The 19,324-nt window shown below is 44.4% G+C and overlaps 1 protein-coding gene and 1 long non-coding RNA gene across 4 annotated transcripts in view; one reads left to right on the top strand and one right to left on the bottom strand.

The window, feature by feature from the left end:
- Positions 1 to 4,592, bottom strand: part of Agbl1 (AGBL carboxypeptidase 1) — a 906,807-nt gene extending 902,215 nt beyond the window's left edge. For 2 of the 3 annotated variants that reach the window (XM_039101030.2, XM_063280964.1), the window contains exon 1: positions 4,206 to 4,592. In XM_039101030.2, the coding sequence (XP_038956958.1) occupies positions 4,206 to 4,256 (51 nt within the window). In that variant the 5' untranslated portion in view covers positions 4,257 to 4,592. The remainder of the gene's footprint in view (positions 1 to 4,205) is intronic. The other variant, XM_008759580.4, reaches the window with a different exon arrangement.
- A 119-nt stretch (positions 4,593 to 4,711) lies between these two features.
- Positions 4,712 to 7,514, top strand: LOC108349597 (uncharacterized). Its single transcript, XR_001835877.2, has 2 exons — positions 4,712 to 4,876; positions 5,603 to 7,514. It is a non-coding gene; the product is annotated as an uncharacterized LOC108349597 (long non-coding RNA).
- The last annotated feature ends 11,810 nt before the right edge of the window (positions 7,515 to 19,324 follow it).

Here is a 19,324-nt window from a genome sequence, read left to right as displayed (position 1 = left end):
CAACCTGGTCCCATAGATAAAGGAAATGGGTAATTCCTCATCCTCCATGGAGAGGTCTACAAGGGAAATTATCAAGCACATGTGGAAGCAGAAATGACTAAATTCTGTGAATGAGACAAATCAGTCATCATTCCCCAAACACCCCCTCATTACAGCCCAAGCACTGAGTCACCTGTTATCTTGAGAATAATCCTTGGAGGATCAAGTTCAAAGAAAAAGTTAGACTCGATGCCCCAGTCCAGGTTTCCAATGTTTACTCAAGACAGGAAACCCCACATCCTGAAACCTACTTTATTCATAGTCCAGAATAAATGGTGTTCTTGGAAGCTCATTTGAGAAAAGCAGTTAGCTATATACATGTTTGGCAAAGCTGCAGACCTGGGATTTGGTTTGAACAGCTATATCATAAAATAATAAAGTATGAATGCAAACAGCAAGAACATGCCCACATTGTAGCACAGAGTGTGCCAAAGCTGACCTAATCATTATATATTTTTCATGATTCAATAAGGTTCTTAACTGGCATTTCATGGAACACTGCTGAATGAGGGCTTGTGACATCAGGGCTGGCACACAGTCCACATCCTGTGACCCTGGCAGCTCCCCATCTTCCCCATTAACTCAAACCACACGAGGAGACAAGAGCAGTACAGAATGAGACACCTGCCTTTTTTTTCTAAGCATATTGGAGTTCACCCAAGAAGGGGCAAGTTTATGAAGGGTGTAGAGAAGTATTCTCAGCATATCAAAATTGCATATTCCTCTAGGGAAATCATCAAAACCACAGTCACTGGACAGCATGGATGCTTTACAGGTGCTTTCCAAAATATGATAAAAATATATGAGATGTTCTCACACTAAGTGCTTGGAAACCACTTTTTTATTGCTTTCCCTGCATAGATCCATAGAGGGAGGGTCAGGGAGACCAAGGGACTTACATAAGGCTAAAGAACCAGGAAGCTCTATAGCTGGGGCTGGACCACAGTCCTTGCTGCCTCCTTGACCTGAGCTGTAGATGACTCCCTTTCACCCTGAAGATCCCCATCAGTCTATCTAATTTTCTACCTAAAACTCAAGCCGTGAAGGCCAGGAACTTGGAAAATATCTCAGTAGAAAATTGATTCTTGTATTCTGGACAGAAATCATGCTGTGTTAAAACTAAAATAGGAAAGAAAAAACAAAACAAAAATTTTCCCATCCTCATTTGCACAGCAAAAGTTAACAAACCAAAAGAATCTTTCTGGGTAGTCAGATATGTTGTGATTCCAAAGAAATGATGGTCTTAAGAAAGGAGGCTGCTAGGATTGTGGGGGCTTAAGGGAAACTTCTGCCTCATTGACTGTGCTCTCCCTAGCCCTGTTTTCTTTTGGTTTTCCCCTGTAAGGCTCTGAGCCACTATTCACTCAGAACCTAAGTTCACCTTCTGTTCATCTCCTCCAGAGATTTGATAAGCCGCACAAAGCCTTTTGTCTGTCACGTTTGCACATAATGAGAAAGGGTTGGTTTGGATTGGCAAGATCTTGGAAATTCCTAATTAGAAGTATTTCTGCTTAACTCCTTTCAGAAGTCTCCGGAGCCTCTAGTTCAATGGCTCTCAACATGCGGGTTGTAACTTCTTTGAGGGATCACATATCAGACATCCTGAATATTAAATGTTTATATTGTAACTCATAACAGTTGTAAAATTAGTAGCAATGATATAAGTTCATGGCTGGAGGTCACCACAAAATATAGACTTTATATTAAAGTGTCACAGCACTAGGAAGGTTGAGGACTACTGCTCTAGGGTAAGCCAACAAGGAACAAGTATTGGGGCAGGATATCAAATCCATCATTCCCAATGACTCCAGGCTCTCTCTAGGTTCACCTTTTAAAAAGATTTTATAGTTCTAACTTTATAACAGGTGTAGACACAGGGGTCCTGGAAGCACTTAGTAGGGGTCAAACTGGCTCAAGTCAAGTACACTGCAACCTAACTAACCAGCAGGAAACACACCGGTGTTATTTTAATGTTCTAGTTAATTGGAAACAAAGTAGGGCCTAGTGAAAATAATTAAATCTTTCTTTGATAATTGAGAATCTTGCAGTGCCCTAGAGTGTTCATTCTAAATATCAATTATAAGTCCCCTCTGGTAGGAAGACAGAAGATTAATCTGAACCTGCAGTGACTTCCAGCCAACTGCAGGACATTCATTTCCACTTGAGCTCTTGATATCAATCCACCAGCATCTTTCTTTCCTAAATAGTTAGAGCAAGAAAATTCTAATCAGCCAAGTCTTTCACTTCTGTGAACAACAATTAATCAAGAATTCTATATGACATCAGAAATTACAACAAACATTAACTTGTGGTATTGGTGTACACTCTTTTTTTTTTCTTTTTTTTGGAGCTGGGGACCGAACCCAGGGCCTTGCGATTGCTAGGCAAGCGCTCTACCACTGAGCTAAATCCCCAACCCCTAACTTGTGGTATTGGACTATCAAAGCATCTAGCCATATAAATGCTTTCCGATATGCTTTACCAGCTTGTTTTGAGGCTCACTCCCACCTTCCACAGCCCTGACCCACATATGTCCTTCTCTTGTACATATCACATACAATGAGACAAACAGCACTAAATAACGAAACTTTGGGTCTTGAGAAATGACCCAGTCAGTAAAGTGCTTACTATACAAACATAAGGCCCTGAGTGTGATTGCCAGCATCCACACACAAAAGCTAGGCATGCCAGCACGTGCTTATAATCCCAACACCAGAAGATGGAGACCTGCAAGTTGTTAGAATTTGCCTCAGCCAGCCTTGCTGAATTAGCAAGCTCTAGGTTCAGTGAGAGACCCTGCCTCAAAGATCAAGGGGAAGAATGATAAATCCCCAAGGCTGTCCTTTTAGCCATCCACATAGACACGCACACATGGACATATGCGCGTGCAAACATACAGAGAGGGGACAAAGACATATTCACACAAATGAATTTGAAGTTCCTGAGTGCTGGCCCTGGTTCTCCTTTTTAATAGTCATGTGATATTGAAAACATACTCCATTTGCTGCTAGGATATTCTCCTCTGGATACCTGAATGGTGGGTTTCCTAAACATTTTAGGAATGCCGATTCCCTTCAAGTTGCAGGAGCAGTAAGTAAACATTTCACAGTAGGAAGAAAGGACCAAATTCAGAATGCTGACAAAATCTAGACCCCCACCCACCACCCCCACCCCTGAAGGCTGTTGTCTTGTGCCTTTTGTTCATAACATTCGGTTTAAGTCTCCCAAGGGAGAAAACCCCTCAGACCTCCTTGAGCACTGAAACCTCTGATTCCCACAAAACATGAGCATCTTTCCGAACCGTTGCAACCTTAGCTGTGTATTAAGACCCAGGAGCTTCCAAACTTTCAATGAGGGTTTCTCCCCAAAACAATGAACCTGAGTCTCAGTTTGGGGCTGGCATCCCAGACATCAATATTTCCATCATTCTCTGGGTGACTCCACAGGGCAAACACTTTGGCAAAACACTGCCCCAGAAAACGACTGCTCAAAATTACTAGTGAAGAGCATCGCCAGGGAGAAAGCCAATTCCGAGGCTCCAGCCCTTGATTGGTTCCGATGACTTCTGGCCACATCTAACCTGAGAATATACAGAGTTAGCATCCTGGCCCAGTCTAATGCAGAATGCAATTTGGAAACTTATTGAAGGAACCATTTAGCAGGAGAAGTTCTCTCCCTAGCTACCCATTCCTCCCACACAGTTCTCCAAGCCCCTATCAAGGTTTTTAGCCTCGTTCAATAGCTATACTACACATCCTTCATTTGCCAGACAGATCTCTCTCTCTCTCTCTCTCTCTCTCTCTCTCTCTCTCTCTCTCTCTCTCTCTCTCTCTCTCTCTTTCCCCCTCCCTCCCTCCCTCCCTCCCTCCGTCCCTCTCGTTTCCCATATCTAGCAAATCTGTATCTTTTAGCCAGAGCCTTTGATCCCACCAGGTTCAATAATTTAAGCAGAACAGTCATCAGCATTGTTGTGTTTAATATTTAAACGCCTTAGCATCACTTGGGGCAGCTTCAAGGTGAGAGCTGGTGCCTATGCTACTGCTTGCTTAGCAAACCAGGCTACTGGCTGCCAGAGAGTGTTCATGCACTCAGAGACTGAGTGTTCATGCAGCATCCCAGGACAGCTGGGCAAAGGCAAAGCCCACACTGGCTTGTGCATTTCCTACCTGAAGCGTGTGCAGCAGCACCTGCAGGCCACTGCCTTCTTGTTCAGCCATCTCTGCTCAGGTCCCGGGGCACCACTGCCTGAGGCTGGATCCTGACTAGAGAGATGACGCCTGCCAAGATGACCTCGCTGCCTGCCTTGCAGGAGACTGCTCTGCAGAGGCCTCAGCTACACATGCTGCAGAGTGTGAAGTTACCACTCTGCAACCTTAGCCTTCAACACAGGAGTGGATACCCCCTGACTCCCACTGTGGGGATTAGGTGAGCCCTGGCTCTGGGAAGGGCTAAGCATTTGGATGTAGGGGTGGGGAGGGCACCCTCATGAGTCACTCACCCACCTCCAGACCCATACAGGAGACTAGAGGAAAAGCCACCCTGGATGGTTGACAAGCATTCCCAGCTGACCTGGTCAGACTCCCTACAGAGGTTCCCCGCCTGTCCCCACCCCCACGCACACACTTATTTTGGTCTGTTGCCGGCTCCTGGTTGTAACAGGAGACCCAGGAGTGCTTGCACAACTGTGGCTGTTCGGGGCATACAAGCCCAGGGCTCCCTGAGGTCCCAGGCTTAGGGGTAGAAGCTCCAGCAGAAAAGAAAAATAACTGCCCTGGAGATTATTTTATGGACCGAGTCCTTTATATAACCCTGTCATTTTCACTGTGACTGTAGAGAGGTAAGTTTTATTATAACTACCATTGTTTTTACAGAAGAGGAAATCGGGGAAAGAAATATGAAGGAAGTCAAGAGCATAGAGTTTTGGAGCTCACCTCTGGCCGCAAACAGCCAAGCTTACAGGAAAGTGTGAACACTAATTTGACTTCCTGTGGCAAGCCCTTCTTTACAGCAACAGAGACCAAAAAGACTTTGCCAGAAGAGAAGGGAGGGAGCAAGTGGGGGATAACAGGGGAAGGTCCCACCTACCAAATGACACTTTCTGCAGAGCCAGGAGCTCTCAAGAGCATCCAGATATCCAGCTTGTGGCTGCCTAAGAGACCTGTAACCCAACTGAAGAAGTGTTTAAGTTTGCAGGTCTTACTTGGCCTGAGTGTCAGCTCTGAGTCAGAGGTCAGTCGTGGGCAAAGTCTAAATTCAAGGGTGAATTCTTGTAGGTCTTGCCCCTAAGAAATTTCCATGACATCTGCCAACTATCCAGGTACACTTTTATACTCTCAGCTAAGGAATGAAGAGGATCATACATTCAAGGCCAGCCTAAGCTACATTGTGAGATCAAAGTCAGTCTTATTTGTGGGGAAAGGTTAAAAAAATGGGGGGAGAGAAGGGGAGGGGAAAGGAGAGAAGGGAAGGGAGCATTTTTGTGAATTTTTAAAGACGAGATGGGGGGCATCCATTTAGGCTAAAGTGTAAATGCCTAATAGTGGGGTAATATGTTTTTCTACAGCTGAGTATGGATTTTCCTAAGGACAGGAGCTAAACTAGAGCCTGGAATCCTCCTGGACATGGTATCTTACCCAAAAGTAGAGTGAAATGGGTGCCATTAAAACATACAGCTGTAAAGAGAAGGACCTTGCCTCCCTTCTGCAAGAGCCTCTGAGGAGACTGCCTGCTTGCCTGCTTTCTGAAGGAAGTTAAGGAAGACACAAGATTCTAGAAGAAGCCCAGAAAGAACTACATTCTGGATCCAAAGAAAACAAGGTGCAGTCCCTAGAGCACCTACTGATTCAAAAACTCTGCAGTCACGGACTTGAAGGACTCATGAGGACATTTGAACAAGGAAGATCAAGGATAAGAGTCCAAAAAGAGTGGTGAGAGCAGGTTTGAGCTGGCAGTGTCTATCAGCGAGGCATGCAGTCAACATGTCTCCCTATAGCAACATGTGCAAAACATACACACACACACACACACACACACACACACACACACACACACACACACAGAGTCTGGCTAACCAAGGAAACTTGTCCACGACTCAGGGTAAATGGTTTTCCTTGGCATTGATCATATACATATATGGTGGTATGGTGAATTGAATGAAAAATTGGCCCCCAGAAGATCACAGGGTGTGACACTATTAGAAGACGTGGCCTTGTTGGAGGAAGTGCGCCCCATTCACTTCCTGATGCCTGCTGATCCAGGTGTCTCAGCTTCTTTCCAGCACCATGTCTGCCTGCACACTCTCCTGCTTCCCACTATAACAAGAATGGACTAAACCCCTGAAACTGTAAGCCAGCCTCAATGAAATGCTTTCTTTTCTCAGAGTTGCCATGGTCATAGTGTCTCTTTGCAACAATAGAAACACTAACTAAGACATTTAGCCTCCAACAATTGCAAAATCGTTGATACTTTTCAGGCTAAGGCGCTAGCATAAATCCTACTGTTTGCATAAACAATCTGGCCTGGCACCGGATCCCAGGTAAACAGACCTTCTTATAGACAGAACATTCCCAGAGCTCAGAGCTTATCTCCTAGGAGCTGGAAATGGGGTCAAAACTTTATTTGGACAAAATAAATCCCTCACTGAAGACATGCTTTCCTGTCCCACGATATCAGGCTTTAGACTCTTGTATCTTGTTAATAAAATGGACAATTAAGTATGGGCCTGCATAATTCAATAGCTGGCAGCATGCTAATTCTCAAAGAGTGGTAATTAGTAAATTTCACTAGGGTAGAGTGTGTTTCCTAACATCATCAGAATCCCATGATGTTTTTATTCAATATTTATATCAATGATTTTCGTGAAAATAAATGTTATATGCTTGTCAGTTTTCTGATGACACCAGTTGAGAAAGGTAGAAATACATCCGATGACACAGTTGGGCTCCAGAAAGATGTCAGCAGCCTTGAGTGATGAACCAGGTCTACAGGATAAAACAGATCAGAGTCAGGTGCCAGCTCCTTTCCTGGGCCCTCAACACTAGTGCTGTAAAACTAAAGTTGGACAACTGGTGAACTGGTATTGAATGTGGAAAAGACTTGTTGGTTAGCCAGAGGTGAGACCAGGTTGTCAGCACGGCCCTATATTTCCAATGTGCTACTGCAATCCAAAACCATCACACTTGAAAAGGGGATAAATGTTGTATCTGTTATCAAGAAGAAGAGAGGCTGAATGGAGATCTCATCTGGAGAGGACCAGTGTGGTACCCAGCATTGAGAAGGTGTATCAGAGAAACCGGCTGTTATCATTCAGGACAGCAGCAGAAGGATTATTCTAACTCTGACAGAAGAGTCCCAGGCTGCTCAAATGTGCCCTGCTTCTAGTTCAGTGTTTCTCAGTGTTCTTAAAGCTGCAACCCTTTAAAATACAGTTCCTCATGCAGTGGTAACCCACACCAATAAAATTATTTTTGTTACTACTTGGTAACTGTAATTTTGCTACTATTACAAATTGTACTGGAAATGTCTGTTTCTCATGGTTTTAGACAACTCCTGTGAAAGGGTCATTTTACCACCCCCCCAAAAGGGGTCATGACCTACAGGTTGAGAATCACTGTGACACATCAGTACCCATGAAAATGCAGCAAAGGTATACAGAGGAGCAAGCAGTAATGGCTAGAAGCAAGGCCAGTGGGGAAAGCCCACTAGAAAGAAGTTAATTGACCCTTTCCACACATTCCTCAGAAGACTACTTCCCAACAACAATAATGCCTAGCACGGCCTGGAAGACGTCTGTTGAAAAGATAGCAAGGGTCATTCCAAGGCAGAGTGACCAAAGTTCCACAATCAGTTTAGTGAGGTGGCCACACAACCAAGATGTGACATTTTTGTCTGGTCTCTAAGCAACTTCCTGTAGAGGAAATTTCGGTGCAACTTCAATGAATTCTTGAAATTTGTATGGGTTTCATCTCAACCTATAATCTCCACAACAAATGTATGTTTTTCTGAGATATTAATTCTTATGTTGAATGTTAAATATTAGAAATGAGGGCTGGTAAAATGGTCAAGTGTGTAAAGACACTTGCCACAAAGCCTTACAACCTGAACTTGATCCTCAAGACTCATGTGGTAAAGGAGAACAGAACCCTGCAAGTTGTCCTCTGGCCAAACATATACACACATATGAGTGCATGTGTGCCTGCTTGCACATGTACACACAAATACACACATACACTCACATGCACACACACACACACACAAAATATATAAAAAATGAAGTATTAGAAAGAAGTCAGTGGGAAAGAGAATATTGAATGAACAATGATATACAGAGTACCCACTCACAGTAAAAAATAAATAAACAAAAAAACAAACAAACAAGCAGGGAAGGTGGTTAACAGCTGAATATTTTTAAATCTCATATTACTCTGAGTTCCCTGGTACTTAACATACAATTTTGTCCATAGTTTAACAGCAAGACTAAATCTCACTCAAATGATACCCAACATCTCTCTTGCTCAGATGCACCTTGTGGGCATATTGACATACCCATGCTCCTTGGCTTTCACCAGCCATCATAAGGCTGCCTTGAAAAGTGTATCAGAGTTGACTAACTGTCCATCTTGCCCCTCAAAAGCCTTCCTCCACCTTTTCTTTATGAGTGAAATATCTGGTTGTGAGGCAGAAATATCATTCAGCTTTGTGCCACTGTGACAAAATCCCTGAAATAGTCAACTTATGAAGAAGAAAGGTACGTTTCAGTGCAATCTCTTGACCCCACCCTTATAAGCCTGGGGCAGAATAGAACATCACATTGTGGCAGTGAGTGGGTAGTTAAACAAAGCCACATTCCTCATGGAAGCCAAGGAGGAGGTAGGGAGAAGGAAGAGGTTAGGGACAAAATATGCCTTCCAAAAGGTTGTCATCAGACCTGGAAAGATGGTTTAATGTTCAAGCATACTAGCTGCTTTTCCGTAGGATCAGGGTTCAATTAATAACACCCACATGGAGGGGTACAACTATCTGAAATTCCAGTCACCATAGAATCTGGTACTCTCCTTTGTCCTCCTCAGGCACTGCATGCATGTAGCACAGAGACATCCATTCAGACAAAAACATCCATATACATAAAGTAAAAAAAATAATGAAAATAATGTATAAAGACATCAGTGACCTACTTGTAACTAGGTCCTACCTCTTGATGCCAGAATCCTCAAGAAACAATAACCTCTCAAAGGCCTCACCTATAAACCTGGCTACTTTATAGATCAAGCCTCCAACACGAGTCTGGCGGAGGGAGACCAGTCAAGATCCCAATCCTACTGTGAATGGAGGAGACAGTTAAAATGAAATCTGTTTGCAAGAGTGTTATCTATGCATGCTATCTAATTTGGTCTTTGTACAAGCCCTCTAAGGTAGACACCTCCCCAAAATTCTTTCCAGGTTTTTATTGATCAGAAAGGCTGAATGTGTAGAAGCCTCAGGCAGGAAAATCCTCAGTGGATTTGAACTCTCAAACAGCAAACAGGGTTTGCTTTCCTGGGACTACCGGACAGCACAGGTCACAGGAGAAGATACCCAAGTGAAGTCAGGAGTACAGATGATTCCAATGGTGACTTCAGTGTTCATGGATGCAGGTCTCTTCTGTGGAAGACAAGGATGAAGCCAGAGTTCCCTCTGGGCTAACCTCTCTTCTCTAAATACAGATTGTCTGTGTTCAAACCCTTATTTCTTGTCCACTCGCTGTATAACTTTAAGAAAGATATCAAGTTCTCATCTTTTAAATGGGAGGGTAACAGTGCCTAACTCATAAGGGTCTGAAAGAACTCTTGGGAGAAACGCCCACCATGTTCTCAGCACGGTGCTTGATAAATGTGGGTGTTGCTCGTGCTATTGCTACTACTATGGGGTCAATAAAACCGATCTCCAATAACTGATGAGAGGATTAAGAGTTGTGGACAGAGGAAATTTTCCAAGACGCTCTGCAGGTTGCAAGCCACTGATGCTCAAGACCTGGTGTGCGGTGTGCCTTGTGCACATCTTCACACACACTTTAAATCAGATCTGGATTACGTGTCCTCCTCAGGCACTGCATGCATGTAGCACAGAGACATGCTAACACAAGAGAAATCATTACTATGTGTTGTTTAGAGGGTGATGAAATGAAGAGTCATACATGCTCAATATAAACATAATTTTTGAAAGTTTTTCAACCTATGTTCAGTTGAAAGAACAAATGCAGAACACTGAGACGGACTCAGTTCTGCACATGGAAGGGATTCATGGAAGATGATGAATGGATAGAAATTTTCTCAACAGTGCTGTCCAGGACTCTTCACACTCAGAAGGTACTATGTGGAGGAAGTGCCACAATATCCTTTTCCTTCCCAACAAGGAGAAGCACTTGGCACTCTGGTCGCTTCTGGGCACCTCTGGGATGACCTTCTATGACCAAAACAAGGCATATGCATAGTTGTAAGACAAGCATGCTCAGCCTTTCTAGGGTGATCTTATGTCAGTAGGAGGAGCTGAAAGGAACCCTTGCCTGAAGGGGTTAAGAGAGGACTGACACCGAGGACTTTGCCCTTTGAGAAGAAAACAAACTCGGAATTTAACAGGGAGCAGAGGTAACATTGCCATCTCCACAACAACCATATCACTGAACACCTAGTACATGGCCATTGCTATTTTTAGGCTACTTTATGATGCTACCATGCAGGGGGGATGAACTGATTTTATCCCTGACTAAGCCATGTTTTCTTTCTTCGGCATCTTACCCAATTATCACTGTATTAAATGGAAGAAGTGAATGCTCCTTTTCATATGTCTCCAGAGCACATACAAATAACAAGGAAGTAATTATATGTTATAATACCTTGCCAGTGTGGATAATCTATCACTAGACCCTAAGTCTTTTAAATGCCATTGGAGCCCCTGTGTTCATAATGCCTAGCCTAGCCCTAGACACATATATCGATTTCCAGTGGCCGCCCATGAAAAGTTGGAAGTCCCTCCTCTGGGCTGGGTAGTATATATACCAATGTTCACAGCCTTGTCAGCAAGTGGCAGCTCAAAGGTTACCATACCCTTGGCCCTGTGAGGCAGAAGGCCAGCTCTACTCAGCATCTACTCAGGACTTCATGGACACCTGACAGACTTCTTCAAGGAAAGCCAAGTAAAACCTCCCTCCACGCCAGTCTCATCAGGAGCCAGGCCTACAGTGCTGACAGCTGTGGAATGTCCATCAGATCTTGCAGCTTAGCCAGCCCAGGGGCTCACAGCTTCTGAGCCCCCAAGATGAAGTATCAGATCACAAACAAGTTGGAAACAAGGGCTTCTCAGGCCAGGCTGCCCAGAGTGCAATGGAGGAGAAATAGAGATATCAGCCATCAGGGCCATCCATTCAGATGCTTCCTCCTTCCTCAGCAAAGGCTGAGAGATTGCTAGCCAGGAAAACAGGAACCCAACACAGTCTGGACAGAGACATGGATTCAATGGGAAAGAGCTATGAGGCTAAAGCCATACTTTGCCTTGTGGCAGGCCCATTCCATCATTCGCCCCACATACATGTATTAATCACTGTTCTATAGCAGGAAGTATGAGTGGGTTTATAGCCTAGCAACCAAGAATAAGATCTCTAGGATCAGAACCACAGTTCATTTCCAGGCACTTCCAATTCTAGTTGCATAGCTTAACAAGTTATATACATTCTCCATGCCTCACTTTCTCAGGGCTGAAGCAAGCATAGTAGAAAGGGTTGTACGGATGTAAATGGAAAATGCATTAAAAACGTGTATCTCCAGGTCAAGCACAGACGAATGCCCAAGCAATGTAGGTAGCTACCATCCTCAAGCATCGGACTGGCATCTAATGGTCAAGGTGAAAATTTCATTCTCCACGTGACTCTGATGCTCTACTAATTAAACAACTGATTAAAACTTCTGCTCGAGCTGTCTTGGGAAGCCCATGATGACTTGGGGACCAACCATATCTGCCTTTCTGGATTCCCTTTCTACAGTATGACAACTAAAACAGAGTTGTCTGTCTTTACAGTAGTTCAGAATCAAGACCCCCACACTAACAAGCAACCTGATTCTATCCAAGGTCAAGATCTAAGAAATGAACAGGATTATTCACTCCCTGCTTAGTCTGTGCCACATACACAATTCAAGGAGGATTTCTACTCTCTACCCCCACCCTAGTCCTTTCTCAACAAACAAAAGATGATCTAGTGTGAGTCTTGAACAATGATGATCCATCCATACAACTAAATGTGATTAAGAATAACATCAGAGAAGCATTTGAAATTAAAATCTCTCTTCTATCAACATAGCTAACAAAAGGCGACACTTCATTTATAAGGGTGCAAAAGAGCTGAAAACAAGTGGGGATACTGGAAAGGTAAAAGAGGCCAGTGTTCTGTAACCTTAGGATAGGCTACCTAGGTGACATTAGAGCTGACATTGCTTAACAAGGGTTACTCTGGTGCAAATGAAATGGTGTGAATGGGGCTGGGGTGACAGGTAAAGTAGAAAACTACTTGCTATGCAAACAGGATGACTTGTTTGACCCTTGGGGAAAAAGCTCAGCATGGTAGCATGTGTGTGTGTGTGTGTGTGTGTGTGTGTGTGTGTGTGTGTGTGTGTGTATAATCCCAGCACTGAGTAGGCAAACAGACAGATCCAAAGAGAGCTTACTGGATAACCATCTTAACCCCAGAACCTAGTCATAAACTTTGTCACAACAAGGAAATGGACAGCACCTGAAGAAAACAAACCCAAGTTTTTTCTCTGACTTCCAAATGCGTGCAAATGCACACACACACACACACACACACACACACACAGAGAGAGAGAGAGAGAGAGAGACAGAGAGAGACAGAGAGACAGAGAGACAGAGAGACAGAGAGACAGAGAGACAGAGAGACAGAGAGCAGAGTAGACAGCTTCCCACTCTCCACTTCGAAGTCCTCACATCTATGCATAAGTGCACATAACATCTTGAGTGTGGAAAAGAACCTATCTCTAGCTAACGAAACATGTCAATGGGTGACTGCATACACTACTTTGTATTAGACCCTACCCTACTGTCAACATCACTGTAGAAACTGTCCTTGCTGTCTAAAAGGAAGCAGCCAAGTTGGAAAGATCCATTCATCAAGAAGCTGGAGGTGACCAGTAAAGGCCAGCCAGCAAAGAGCTGCCACCCTCCAACACGGAGCCTCAGCCTGCCACCATACCATGAGTACTTGCCATGATGTCTCAGCCAGAGAAGGATTAAACTGAAGCCTTGCAGAAAAAGCCTCAGCCATAAGCAGACCATCAAGCCTAGATGTCCCACTCTCATCATTCCCCTCCTCTCTCCCCACCCTACAGCCATCCAGCCACCCCAAAGAAGGCCTGAGAAAGTCATGCAAGGACCTGTATTTCACACCCTTAGTTTAGGAAGTAAATGGAGAAACGATACTCTCATCTGGCTGTTTGAAACCAATTCTCATTATAGTGATTTACATGAACAGGGGTGAGAATTTGCATACCATCAAGTGTTTAAGATTAACTTGTGCACATTTGATTTGATTTGATTTGATTTTGGCCTTAAATTCTTCATGGATGCTGAGCCTCCATGGTTTTCTCCTTCCAAGTAACTGAGCTTTACGCCCAAAATTAAAACTGCCACAGCCAAAGACTTTCTTCAAATGTGCGTATTCGTTTTGGGGAAGGACAGCCGGGTGCACTTGGAAGTCTCTTCAGCACTGAAATGGCCCTGGTCCAGTGATCAATACTCACACAGAAGTGTCCTTAAATAGGAAATAGAATTTTAATAGGAATCTCTGCAGAGCTTCAGGCAAGAGTTTGCATAATACAACCTCCTGCCAACAGAATGGTGGATTGGGGAGAGGGAGGGGCTCTGCCCCCTTTTCACAAGTGGGAAGAATTTCATGTGCACTCAAATCAGCCTCTGGGATTTGTTCACTCCTATCCCCTGGACTTAGTGTGCCAAGACCTGGGTGGGTGTGGCCCATCAGCCAGTCTCTGTAGCATCTTATAACAGGACTTTACGTAAGGACCAACACAGAGGCACGCATCTCTGGGCCCTGGAAAAGGATGGGGGAAAGCAGGTTTTATGAGCTGCGCTGACACACTGTGTCTCAGTGTGATTAATCCATCTCAGAAAAGTGACTTGAAGAGCCAATTAAAGGCAGCTTAGAGAAGCTACATTCCATTGTCTCTTTATTCTGTTCCAGGCGACAATTGTACCTGTCAGGCAAGCTGTGAGAAACTATCAATTTTTGGCAGCATGACTTTCCACAGGAAAACAAGATTCATTGCCCTGGGAGAAAGCAACTGTCCTTCTCATAGTGCAAATCTCCACGCCCAAATGAGGCCCTCGAAGCCCGTGACTTCTGTACCGAAATGGGGTCGTTGCTGCTTGTTGAGAGGTTTCCAGTTCCAGGGGCATTGTCTGCTGGGCTGGCCTCTTCTGCTCCCTGCTTCCTTCTGCTCTGCATTACAAGCAGATAAGCACTTTCACATCTAAATTCAAGCAAGGCAGATGCACTCCGTCCTTGAGGTAGAGCATGGATCACGAGGAAGAAGGAAGGGGGAAAGGAGGAGAAAGAAGAGGAGGAAGTATTTTCCAGTTTAAGACAACAGAGCTAAAGAGATGGTGGGATCAGTAATGTGCTCCCTATAAAAAGCATAAGGAGCCAAGTTTGAATCCCAGCACCCATACAAAAGACAGGCTCGGTGGCATAGACCTATAATCCTAGAGCTGGGAAGGAAGAGACAGGAAGGTTCCCGGGGCTTGCTGATCTGTCAGTTAGAAAAATAAGTACACTCCGGTTTCATCAAGAGATCCTGTCACAAAATATAAGTTGGAAAGCAATCACAGAAGACACTTGACATTGACCTCTGGACGCAATAAGCATGCAGGCATATTCACATGCCTCAAAGGGCGCTTCCTTACAATGCCCACATGAGCAGACAAGAAATGATTAAATAAGTGGAGGCAAATCAGTGGTTCCATTCAACATGATTGCCTGACCTCATCGTTCAACTCTTTGGCATCAGTGAAGATCATAAAGTACTACTTTAGTAAGGAAACAAAACCTGTAACCTTTATTGCTTAATGCTTCCCTCTGAAAAAAAAGACCTGTCTATCCCAGCATAAACCACTGTGGATGAAGTTAAAGCTGGGAAAAGGAACAGTTCCCAGCATTCAACCTGAGGAAGAGCAGATGGTCCAGGCTTAGTTCAGGTGACTCCATAGGCCACCGTCCCTTAGAGGTGAGCTAGTGACTGCCAGAGGCTCAGATGTCAGACCCAAGTGAAACGGCTGGCTCAGCCTGCGGCTCTGGTTCTGTGGCTCAGCTCGGGTAGGGTTACAAGTTTGTTGTGATGCCTGTCAACTTCTGGCAGGGACAAACATCCATCGGTTCACCTTTCCAAGAGGTCAAGGCTATACCTGCTAGGCAGGGTCAGAGACAGAGCTGTGAAGCCTTGGAGAGAGTTCTGTGAACCCACAAATTACCCTTCTGGGAACAATGGGTATCTTTCCAAATGAGATAGAGTTCCACAGATGCTGTTGTCTGCTTGAGCTGTGTAGCTCCCAGATTTGCCAGCTGGGAAGGTAGTTAAGACACTGTAGCATCCAAAGCCCTTGGGGAACACACAAAGTTAGTTGGGTATTAAGGGTATTATATCTTGGAGCTAACAAGATGACTCAGGGGGCAAAATGCTTGCTGTGCAAGCACAAGTCCATGAGTTTGATCCAGAGCATCCATGGGGAAAAGCCAAGTGTGTGGTTTATGCTCATAGTTTTATCACTGAGGAACCAGAGGCAGAGGCATCACTGGGGTTTTCTGGACAGTCAGCCTGGCCTAAGTGGTGAGCTCCAGGCTAGTGAGAAACCTTGTCTCAGTGTTTCTAAAGATGACCCAAGTTTGCCCCATCTATCTATCCAACGGTCTGTCTGTCTGTCTGTCTGTCTGTCTGTCTCTCTCTCTGTGTGTGTGTGTGTGTGTGTGTGTGTGTGTGTGTGTGTGTGTGTGTGTGAGAGAGAGAGAGAGAGAGAGAGAGAGAGAGAGAGAGAGAGAGAGGGAGGAGAGAGAGGTGGTGGTGGTGGTGCCTTAGCCAAAATGATAACCCCTTCCTTCACAAAGCATCCCAGAGGCTTCTGGATCTAAGCTTGTCCCCTGACAAACCATGTACACCCAAGCAAACCCAGTTCCTTCCTCTGGATTTGGACTTCCAGAGATGCTTAGGAAATGACACTAAATAGAAGAAGGAAAAAGAAGAGACTTGCTTTGCGTGCTCAGTAGGTTTTCTTGGTCACCAGAGACAAAGGGAAAAGTAAACTAACCAGTGTGCTGCAAATGTATTATATCTGGCATATTTCCAGTTCATTCGTTTCATTATAAGTACTTTTATTTACATACACACATATTATGTATATATACATATACATACATACATATACATATACCTTGTAGTATTTTCTCTTACAAATTGACTTCTTAGACTCATAAAACATTTGGATCAAAATGGACCTTAGAAATAATCTCATCTGAACTGTTTGAGGCCCAAAGAAGTTAAGTCACTTGCTTCAGGTCACCTAGCTGGTGCATGGGAGAGCCGGGAACTCATTTCTCCCAACTTCCAGCATTATCCTCAGCATCTCCCAATAGCTGTAACCAAGTGTGACATTATCCTATGACATCAATTCATTAAATAAAGATGCAGAAAAAATGTTTTGGAAAGAAAGTTACCACTCACTGTCTGTCTTTCAGAGCAGCTGCAAGTTCATAGATGAAACCAGGGAATACAGAAACCATCAGGCTCCTTCAATTCCCCGAAAGTGGTCCATGCCAGGAAGCAGCAGGAGTTCTCTAGAAGTTCTGTTGACCCATCAAAACCTGCCCAAATAGACACAAGGGGTCCTTGAGGCCAATAAGAGGACTTGCCTTGCTTTCCCAGAAAAGTATCGTTCATTAGATGTCTCTGAGGCACAGGTCTTCACACCTCAGTAACTTTCATGCCCATGGGCATCTCTCCATCCTCTCCTGAGAACTGCTCTCTGTCAGCATTTTTGGGATGGCTTAAGCAGACACTCTGAGGAGATCAGGTACTCGTTCAGTTAATGACTTCTTGAACTGCAAATAGAATTCACTTACAGCCCCTGAGCTCAGTGCAGAATAGGTTGTCCTGTTCATGTCCTCCTGGCTGGTGTTTCTGTTTCCTCGTTGTCTTTGTCACTGTTGTTCCATTTCCTCTTGGTATCCTTTCTCCTGCAATTTCCCATTACTAGCCTCTGTCCTAGGAATCTCTAGCATAGCTTCTGTTCTCTAAACTAGGGTGACATCTGTATCCCCTCACTGGGACATTTGGTGGTTTTCTTTGGGACACTGATTTAGACAATTTCTGCCCTCCCATGCTTCACAACATTGCTATGAAATATGGTTGCTCGTTACACACGGTTACCCTTCCTGTACCTGCTTCCCAGAGACAGTCTCACTTCTCTAATAAATATGGAACTGCTTAAGGGCAGGAAGCAAGGTGAACGCTTCTTGTTTCTCCTCTGTAGAGGTCCACAGAAGCATGAGGAGACAGAGGGTATATGAGAATGAGTGTGCTGGTGGTATTCAGGGAAGACCCACCTTGATCGGAATGTCATCACCCTCTGGACGACTTGAGGAGAAGAGTCAAGACAGCCATTTCAGAATCCAACCAGGAGAGGTACCAGACCGGACCCCACAAAGACTCGACTTATCCTGATGTCCACACTTCACAGGCCACTTCTCCAGGTGTGGAAATGAAGGGCTAAGAGGGAAAGAGCCAGTTGCTATCCAGGAGACGATGCATGGAGGGTGACAGAGTAGCAGATTAGGCCCAGAACCGACTTATGAAAAGTGGTTGAGCCTGTGTCTAACTAGTTCAAGCATTAGCTTTGAATCATAGCCCCAGTCTGCTTGTGCATTCCCATTTCGGGTGACAAGCTGTGCTTATAATCTGATTGTTGAGCTTTATGTGAAGGAAGCAACGGAGGGAGGCTCTCCCCAGCCTTGTCCCTGTAAGTGCTCGTCTTACCATGGGCACTGATCCCTTGAAGGCTGTTTAAGGCTATGCTTCCCCCACTTTGTTCAACTGAAAGGCATGTCATGGAGCCAGGCTGCCTGTCTACCCTGACATTGCCTCCACTAGCCTTACAATCTTGATTAAGTTGCATTTCTTGGTTTCCCCCATGACACTTGGTTTCCTTGTGTGCAGAATGGACAAGGCCATGTCCACACTTAAAGGCTGGTATAAAAATTCAGTGAGATCATATACTTAAAATCTTCGAGTGGTCCCTAATTTGTACAAACGAATGCTCACCCTCCTCCTCTGGCCCAGTTTTGGTTAAATATGTCACATTTAGCTAAACACTTATCCTCTGAGGCAGTTGCCTTTAAGAGTAAATTAGATTTCCCGTTTGCAATGCAAAGCTTTCCTAAGACACAAGTGAGTTTTGCTCTTACAATTTGTCTCACCTTTATAATGAGAGGGAAATTAATTTAGCTTAAAATCATTTCATTCTGCAAATGACTGCTGTTCATGTTAATGACTTATGCACTGTGGTAGGCATGTAAATAAATTCTACTCGGCCCTGGTGTGTTTCCACTCCTGTCCGGGAAGCAGGCACAATGCTGATGCTAAGGATGCCAGGATCGCTGGTAGATACAAAGTGTCATGGGTGCCAAAAAGAAAAAAGAAGTCATCTGGAGCATGACCTTGTCCCAAGTGAGCAATGGAAACCTACTCCCTCTAACAAACGTTAAAAGGGATTTGCCATGAAAACACTGAAGTATCTCACAAGCACCTCACAAGCACCAAGTACAGGAAGAGTCCCATGTACCCACTCACTCAACAAACATTTATGGTGGAGTTAATATATGACAAGCCCTGTGGATGAAACTAGGAGCCATGTGGACAAAGTTCTCTGCCTGCTTAGAGTTGCTACTGTGGCAAAAAGCGACAGCAAGTAAATAGCATGAGTCCGGTATACATTCAGTTTGAAGAGAACAAAACCAAAAGAAAAAGAAAAGATTGGAGAGACGAATAGGAATTAGCAAACGAGTGATGCTGAACACAACTGTGATTTGTAAATGGCCAGACTGTAATACCACAATAGTTTCAAAGGTATGCTTTCCTGATGCCTTAGAGAAAAGGAGGCCGAGAAAGGAACATGTTCCTACAAAGAAGTAAGCCAGGTTATCCAGGGGTCAGGGTTAGCCAGAGCCAAGAGTGGAGGAGAC

This window comes from Rattus norvegicus, chromosome 1, assembly GCF_036323735.1.
Source record: "Rattus norvegicus strain BN/NHsdMcwi chromosome 1, GRCr8, whole genome shotgun sequence".
NCBI classification, from domain to species: Eukaryota; Metazoa; Chordata; class Mammalia; order Rodentia; family Muridae; genus Rattus; species Rattus norvegicus.
This window is presented reverse-complemented; position numbering and strand designations above follow the sequence as displayed.